General features: G+C 46.6%; 1 protein-coding gene across 1 annotated transcript; it reads right to left on the bottom strand.

Annotated features, from left to right (window-relative positions):
• Window positions 1–401: 401 nt before the first annotated feature.
• QPCTL (glutaminyl-peptide cyclotransferase like) lies at window positions 402–8815 on the bottom strand. The gene is made up of 7 exons (XM_042439100.1): window positions 7246–8815; window positions 6693–6839; window positions 6136–6423; window positions 5827–5979; window positions 4949–5048; window positions 4208–4324; window positions 402–2277 (listed from the first exon to the last, which is right to left on the bottom strand). The coding sequence occupies exons 1-7, from the start codon at window positions 7474–7476 to the stop codon at window positions 2132–2134; spliced, it is 1182 nt and encodes a 393-aa protein (XP_042295034.1). The 5' UTR covers window positions 7477–8815; the 3' UTR covers window positions 402–2131.

Raw genomic sequence — 8815 nt, 5'->3', positions numbered from 1 at the left:
CATCCCTGGCCTACAAGCCTTGTACTTTCTCTAAACTGGGAAAACCAACACCTATTACAAAAACCGTGCCATGTTTTCATGTTGGCACACCTATGCACTAGTGCTGACTCTTGGTGGCAAAGGCATGTTGCACCTTTTTGTGGCGATGCAGACGCTGAAAATACTTATGCAACCTAAGGCTGAATTACATAGTTTCCCTATCAAGGCATGTTGGCCACGTAAAGACTTTAAGATCAGGTCCACTTTTTAAAAACCCTTTTCTCTTTCCCTGTCCCTCCCACTGTTTTTTGCAACATGTTGCCCAATCAAGTGACCTGTGGCTGGTGGATGCTTGTTCTATGGAGACATTACCGCTGACCCTTCCCAACAAACTGGCCAAAAACATAGCACCAGGCAAAGGATTGGAAAGAAGAAACGTTTACTGAAACATTTGCTTATTAAGATTTGTCTGCAAGAGAGGAATGGAAGAGGTCTAGTCAAGACAAGCAGGAGCAAGAAAGAGATGCTAGCAGTATCTTTAAAATGGAAAAATAAATAGTAACATTGCAGGCTACTGGAAATTGGAAAAACTACATAATGCTCACCTGATACAGTATTTAAGGGGGAGAAGAGACAGTATTATCTGGAAGCTAGCATTGGGGTGAAAATACTAGTCCAGAATCGTTCTCTATCTCCCAGTTATGCTAATGCTCAAACACTGAGCATTAAGAAATAGCACCTCTTTCTTCCCTCTCAGGTCTCTGCTGTGAGTTGAGTAGGACTCAGAAATCCTCCACAGGTTACAACGTTCCCCCTATGTATGTAAACTGAGATCCATTCCCATACAAGAGAAGTTGTAATGGCTTTTGGTGCCCGGTGTACCAACCAGCCTTTGAGCCAGATTTCTGCACTGTGCAGTGAAGCAGGTACTGAATACCTCTTAATGTAAGTATGTAAAAAGTACCCTCATTGGAACAACCCAGAGATACTGGCATGGTGAGACTCCTGCCATAGCTGGTGAGAACCCTTACCATTTATCTCCACCTATGACACTTTCCACATATGGCAATTTCTTTACACCTGAAAAGGCCTTCAGGCCGGACAATGTGTTTTAAAAAGAGACCCGTTTTCCTTGGTATAAAAAACAGAACATGGGCAGAGATAGGTGGCTGAGACCATCCTGGATGGCACACTGCTTCCATCACAGTCCAGAGATCTGTGAAACTGTGAAGTGATGGAGCATTTGGACAATTTTAGGACACAGCCGTGAAATGAGGTCTCCCAGTACAAAATGGCTCAGGAAGGGAACGTTGTGCAAGATTATTATTTTTAGCGATGTGTACCCTGTTGGATTTGCAAGCCAAGGAGGGCTGCAATGGGGACGGGCAAAGTGTGGACCTCCAGATCTTGCTGAATAGTCCCTGGACTACAATGGAAGACTAAAAAGGGTCCTTGTTGTTTATTTGTAAGAGAGAGGGAACTCAGATAATGAAGAAGCAGCCGGTCTCGGCTGAAAAAGGAAAAGAAGTGGGGATGCACTCACTAATAGAGTGCACTCTCCTTTTCCTTCCCCTGGGAGCCCAGAGCAGCCACATCTTTATTATCTGACATTTCTTCCCTCTTCCCCCCTTAGCAAGTATAGACAATGCTGAGGAGCGTTGGGAGTTGCAGTTCATCAACATCAATAGATTTGCCCATCCCTGGGCTATGAGAACAAGCCATAAACCACACTGGGCTTGGGCAGCCCAAGACACTCCTACAAGGAGTGAAAGAGAGATGTCCTTCTCCATATCTTTGGCAACTCTTGTTCGGTCAAAAAAAATTATCAAAGGAAGAAAGAAGTCTTTTGAGTCTTTTCCCGACACTGTTCCTTCTTGCCTTCTTAATCTGTGGCAACTTGGCAATTCCACCTACAGATGGTAGTCCTCTTGGTCTGCAGGACTCAGACAGGAATTCATAGTTTCCCCAAAGTACATATAGATTGTCCCATTATCACACATTCCTCTTAGATTGCAAGCCAATTTTTTTTTTATGTAGTCACAAATCAAATCCCTGGTAGGTTATCATTCTCGTAACAGGTGTCCTCTGTGGTTGTTGTGCGCTCTTGTCCGATCGTGTCTCAGATTGTCAGCATTGAATGGGTTGCATCTGCTTATAGGTGCAGATACTCTGCTAGGAAAGCAGCCAGGATCTTACATAGGTTCTGGACGGTGGGCGGGTGGAGATTCGCCTCTGTATCTTCCATGGTGTGCCAGACATCAGGGAAAGGGGTAGCAATGAGGTGAAGGACAGGAACACCTTTCACAAAGGCAAACACAAATACATTGAAGACCATTTGCAATTCCACGAAAATGCAAGATTATTCCACTGAGCAACTCTCTCTTTCTTAAGATTGCAAGACAGCTTTGAAGATGGATCACCAAAGTTCAGGGTAATCTATGAAGATTACATGGCTAAATGTGTTCCAACGTGCAAAAAAGGAGGGGGAGAACATATTTTCATAAGAAAAAATTAACGGATTTAAACATCATAATTTGTTGTTGTTGTTGTTATTATGTGCCTACAAGTCACTGCCATTTTAGGGACTCTATCCTAGTTTTTTTTCTGGGTGATAGCAAGCTTTATTCTGAGGATGTTTGCCATTGCCTACTTCAAACACTGAGAGAGTGTGGCTTGCCTAGCCTAAGTTTGTGTGCGTATGTGCCTTCAAGTTGCCTATTGACTTATAGGAAGCCCATGAATGTCATAGGGTTTTCTTAGGTAAGGTGGTTTTGCCATTTCCTTCCTTTGCAATATAGCCTACAGCACCTGGTATTCGTTGGTGGTCTCTCATCCAAGTACTAACCAGAGCAGACCCTGCTTAGCTTCCAAGATCAGACTATGAGCATCTCCAGAAATGCCATCATGCAAATCATATTCTTCTAGAATCAACTCTCCATGCTTTTAATTTTTTTCAGCCTGGAAGCAGTTAACAAAAAACTAATTAGACGGTTGCACAGTTGTCCACTCTTGCATAAAAACATGCAAGTAAATGAACAGCACCTCCTCCATTTTCTCAGGCTTACTTCTGGCTTTATCATTAACAGAACCTTGCCTATAGTGGAGGCCAGTTTCTAGATATGGACAGCTGAGCAGGGAAGAAAGCTGACAGCAGGGAAAATCCACTCCATGGAAATGTACTGGAGAAGAGTGCTGCTGGTACTAAAAACTGGGGGGAAAGACAAGCAACTGAGTCTGAGAGCAAATTAAGCTTCAACTCTCACTAGATGCCAGAAGGACTAAACTAAGGCCTTGTCTGCATTGCAGAAATAATGCAGTTTGACATTGCTTTAACTGTCATGGTGCCATGCTATGGAATCCTGGATTTGTCATTTGTTGTGGCACCAGAGCTCTGTGACAGAGAAGGCTAAATATCTCACAAAGCTACACATCCCAGATTTGCATAGTATCGAGCCATGGCAGTTAAAGCAATATGAAACTGCATCATTTCTGCAGTGCAGATGAGGGCCTAAGGCTATAATACTTTGGGCATATCATGACACAATGCAATTTGCTGGAAAATATGATAATGTTCTGTAAAGTGGAAGGCAATAGGAAAAGAGACAGACCACATTAAAGGTGGAATGACTCAAGTAAGGAAACCATGGGCCTGAACTTGCAAGACCTGAGAGTTCATAAAAGGGTCTCTCTTGGTGGTATCTGATTCAGAGGGTTGCTGTAAGTCAAAGCCAACTAGATGGCACCTAACAAAGGCAAATGAGGAGTGGAGGACAGAGCTCTGGAAAATTACTTTGAGCCAAAATCCTATTGGACAATGACAGAACATAAAGCTCCTCCACTGATTTATGGTGGGCATTCAGGGGAATTTATTCCCTAACTGAACAATGGCAGCATGGTGCAGCTAATATTTGCATTGAAAGAATGGGAAGATGCACCCAGATGGTTGCAGCCATGGTTGAACATCTGGGGAGAAATTATTGCACAAGGAGGTACTGGATACTCCTTGTATAATATACAGAGAAGGACTTATACATACATTACAAGACAGTTGGGCATAGATCCCCAAGAGGATTTAAGACTTGGACTACATTTTCCACAATCCCCAAACCAGCATGCCCAATGGCCATACTAGCTGGAAGATTTGGGGAGTCGCAGTCACAAATGTATGTTTTCCAAGCTCTAGTGGAAGCAGAGAGGGCAAGGAGAGAGGAGAAAGAGAAGGAACTACCTTTCCGGAGGAAGGGCACATGGTCATCTTCAATGAGGCTGTAGATGGGATCTCTCTGGAAATACAGCTGTTCCTGCGGGTGTGACTCCAGGAGGCCTAGTCGATGGAGACGCTTTTCTGCGGAAGGCAACAAAAGGGATCAGGCTTGCCAAGTGGCTTGAATTACATAATTGACTGATTGGTTGATCAATAATTAAATCAAATTAAAAACCATTCTGTTCAAAGCACAGAGCTTTTCAATTTAAAATGGAATAAAAGGGATAAAGTGCACCGTACTGTAGGCCCTCTGTATATGTGGGCTCCAGATCTGCAAATTCTACCAAGCACAGATCCATCATCTCAATATTACTAAATGGCAGCAACATAAAATACAATGTGCTGATGCTCCCACGTTCATCTCGCTGCCATTTAATAACATGGGACTTGGAACACCTGTGTTTCTTCCTATCAGTGCAAGATCCACGAACTACCGTATATACTCATGTATCAGTCTAGAAACTTAGGTCAAAAAATTGACCCCCAAAAAACTGAGTCGGCTTATCTATGGGTCAAAGTAAGTAATGTACTTTAACTCTTATTTAAAAAGGAACTGTCCCCTGGTGAAAGGCAAGAGTGTAATCTATCCTAAAAGCAATACCCGCACCCCACCCAAAACTCTGTTTTGTTACCCAACTCTGTTGCGCTGTGCCAAAATCCTCTGTTTTTATAAAATACATGCATCCTTAAGATTCACCATCTTACCAATACCAAGAAGCCTTTCGAACCAACCGGCCGTAGCAGGGAAATGGTTTCGGATGGTTGGCTGCCTCGCACCCAGCAGATCCAAGAGGACAAAGAGAGACTGAAAAGAGGAAAGAAGGTTAAAACATCCTTGAGATCTGCAGGATAGATTTCTTCATCTGAGTCTTCCTTATCCAAAATGCTTGGGACCTGAAGCATTTGGATTTTGGAACACCTGTTTTTGCATATAGGGGCACAAAGGCCTGTTACAGACTGCCAAAATAAAGCTGCTTGGGGTCTCTTTGGAGGTATGCTGTTTAAATGATGCATGCATCCTAAGAATCCGGAAGCTGCACCAAAGCTGCCCTCCAGTGCTTAGGAATGGAGTGTGGCTTTGGCGCGACTTCCGGACTCTTAGGACCCATGCATCGTTTAAATAGCATACCTCCAAAGAGACCCGAAGCAGCTTTATTTTGGCAGTCTGTAACAGGCCAAAGAGATCTTTTGGAGATGAGACCCGAGACTAAACACAAAATTCATTTATATTTCATATACACACACAATATGATGATTTTTTTGTGAACGAAACAAGGTTTGTGTACACTGAACTATCAAAAAGCAAATATGCCACTATCTCAGCCACCCATGAAAAATGTGGCTGAGATAGTGACCTTTTGGAGTATTTCAGGTAAAGGACACTCAACCTATATTCCCAGCAAGCAGTAGGGAAAAGGAGAAAGCTTGGGCAAGTAACTATTCTGGACTACAATTCCCAGAATCCTCAGCCAGAATTTTTTCCAAGACATTCTGCCAACTCTAGGGGAAAGTTTTACGACTGAGATTTTGCTCATCATCCAAACCATTTTGTTTCAAAGCCATTGGCAAAGAGAAGCACTTACGATGGCCTGGAGCTGGGTGATGCCCGGGCGGTGGGCAGTTTGCGCCATGCGCTCAGCCAAGTGGCGTGCCCCATAGAGAGAGTCGGTTGCACTCCACTCCTTGAATGCTTCCTCCCCATCGAAAAAGAGCAGCTGCAGCGTCACCTTGGGACTCTAAACCACAGAGGAGCATTTGTTAGATTTCGATCAGTGATTCAAGGAAAAATGGGACAAAAGGAAGAATCACAGAGATCTTTTTAATAGCCGCTCTTTATCCTAACAATAATACAAGTATGGGTTCCAATGGAGCACCCCTCCTGTCCTCCTCACCTGCGCCTTGGCTTTCAGCAACTCCTTGTCCAGCGCCGTCGCCAGCTCCAGCAAAACTGAGCATGGCACGGCTGAATCTGTAGCGCCCAGGAACGCCCGGCCGCGCTCGTCGCTTTGGAAGTACTTGGAATCGTAGTGGCAGGCAAATACCAGGCGGGAAGGCGCCAACGGGTCCAGTGTTGCCACCACATTGGCAAAGCTCACGGCGCCGCGAGGGGTCCGCTCCTTGAAAGAGTCCAGCTCCACGTGCCAAGAAGCCTCCAGCGTTCGCAGCGTTTCTGTGAGGAACTAGGAGCAAAGAAGGAGGGTTGCAATGCAAAGTCATGAGGTTACCCAAGGTTCCAGTTCTAGTGAGTTCCAGAGTCAAAATCCTCCAGTATAGAAGAAGTCTAGAAGGCACAACCATTTAGAAAAGCAACAGCATCAGTGTCTCTTAGGACCTAAGAGTTTATACGAAGCATATAGAAGGCACAATAAGTTTAGAACAGCAACAGCATCCCATCATCCTTCATCACTGGGGAAACTTGATAGGAATCAACTTTTGGACCCCGGCTCACCTGTCGGACTCTCTGGTTCCCGGAGCTGCCAGAGTACCTCTCGACCAGCATGGGCTGCAGGTACCTTTTCCAAAGGCGCTGGAGATCCACCTGGGAGGCCAGGCGCTTCAGCCGGGCGCTGGACAAACTCCGGGGCTTGTGCTCCTTCTCCGGGAAAGAAAGATGGACAGTTGTTATTTATATGAGAGTATTTTCCCCCTTGCTGCTCCCTGTTCCTGGCATCGCCTCCTTGCAAACTTATGGGCAGCTCCCTCTCTTGCCATCTCCATGTATTTCTCTTCCTCTGCAACAGTGGATGATGGGCTTTAGGGCTCTCTCTCTCTCTCAATCTTATGAGACTCCTGCCGCTGCAACAGCCCTTTCCCACTCCCAGTGGATGATGGGTTTTAGAATCCTCTCTGCACCCCATGCACTTCCCCTGTTCTGCAATAGCCCTCCCCCATCTCCAGGTGGACGATGGGCTTTAGAGTGCTCTCTCCATCCCATGCATGCCCCTACTCCACTCCTAGTGGATGATGGGCTTGGGGCTTCTCTCTCCCCTGGCGGTGCTTACCTGCCTTGCCTCCGGAGGCTGCTGCTGCTGCTGCTGTTCCGCCCCTTCTTCCCCGAGGAGCAGGTAGAGCGCCAGGAGGGATCCCAGGGCAGCCAGGGCCAGGAGCAGCAGAGGCAGCCCAAGGCGGCGGAGGGGGAGCCGAGGAGGCCCTCGCCTGGAAGGCCCCCCGGGGCCGCCTCCTCCGGCTCCAGGCTCCATCCCAGACCGGCCCCTGCGCGGCCCTTTTCGCATGGCCCACCTGCCGCACCTCCACCTGGACCACCGAGGAAGATACAGGGAGGCGTGGTCACGCACAAGCCCCGCCCACTCCCCGCCCGCCTCTTCTCATTGGGCGCGCCGGCGTTCTTTATGTAAATACCGCCGCGCCTCCTCGCCACTCTCAGCCTATCCGAGCAGAGAGGCGGAGTCTGAGGAAGCCACGCCCTCTTCCCTTCTCTTAAGGACACGCGGCTTTAAGGACGCGTTGGCTTCTGCGTCTGCACTGCGGAATTAACGCGGTTTCATACCGTTTTAACCCTATGGAACCCTGGGGGTTCGTAGCTTTGGCAGAGAAATTGAAAGACCTGCTGGAACGAAAAAAAATCACATGATTCCATCTGATGGAGCTGCAACACTTGAAGTGATACCCAAATTCCATTATTTCTGCAGTGTAGAGGCACTCAAAGGCCATGCTATGGAATCCTGGGATTTGTAGTTTTTGTGTAGCTTTAGCAGAGGAGGCTAATAAAGACCTTCAAAAAACCGACAAAACCCAGGATTCCATAGAGATGGAGCGGCAGCTGCTGTTACTAATTGTTTTAGCAATTGCTAATACTTTAATTGTATTTTATTGTGTGCTCCGCTCTGGGCCCCACAACAAACTCCAACTCCCAGAATTCCATAACCTTGAGCCAGGGCAATTAAAGCGGTGCCAAACCGGGTTATTCCTCTAGTGTGGATGCAGCCAAAGATACCCTTGGACTGAGGGAGAAACCCAGATTGAAACTCCCAGTCAGAGATGATGCTCTCAATCGGCGAAGCCCACCTTGCAGGGCTGTTGTGCCGATAAAGTGGGAAACATATGCCATCTCCATATTGAAAGCTAGCATAGGTAGCTAAATCAAGGAACCAGACTGATGCCCAGAATGTCTCTAATAAATAAATGCACTCTTTTCAGATCTCTTTCTCTGGCTTCTGTCCCAGGGCAGATATCTGTTGGGCTGCAGGCAGCAGGAGTCCTCTGGGAGAAGTATTTTTAGCTGATCCCCAGCCAGGAGTGGGTCTCACTTAAGGTATGTTCTGCTCCAAAGGCCAAGCGATGCATCCGCTGGGCTCCTGCCACAGATAAAGAGATCATCATCAATCGCAAAGCATAAATGCGGTTATGTAAAAGTGCAGCATCAGGATGGGATTGGAGCCTGGCTTGGAAGCAATGCACTTGCTGGTAGGAGGGCACTGCAGCAGAAAGGCCACAGCTCTGTATATCTATGGAGACAAGAAGAAATGGCTAATTCACATTGGCTGGGGTTAGGGGCACAGGACCCCCGTGAATGTGGGGAAACCATAAATAACAAAAACACCATGGTTTTAC

Source organism: Sceloporus undulatus, chromosome 9, assembly GCF_019175285.1.
Source record: "Sceloporus undulatus isolate JIND9_A2432 ecotype Alabama chromosome 9, SceUnd_v1.1, whole genome shotgun sequence".
Lineage (NCBI taxonomy): Eukaryota > Metazoa > Chordata > Lepidosauria > Squamata > Phrynosomatidae > Sceloporus > Sceloporus undulatus.
This window is presented reverse-complemented; position numbering and strand designations above follow the sequence as displayed.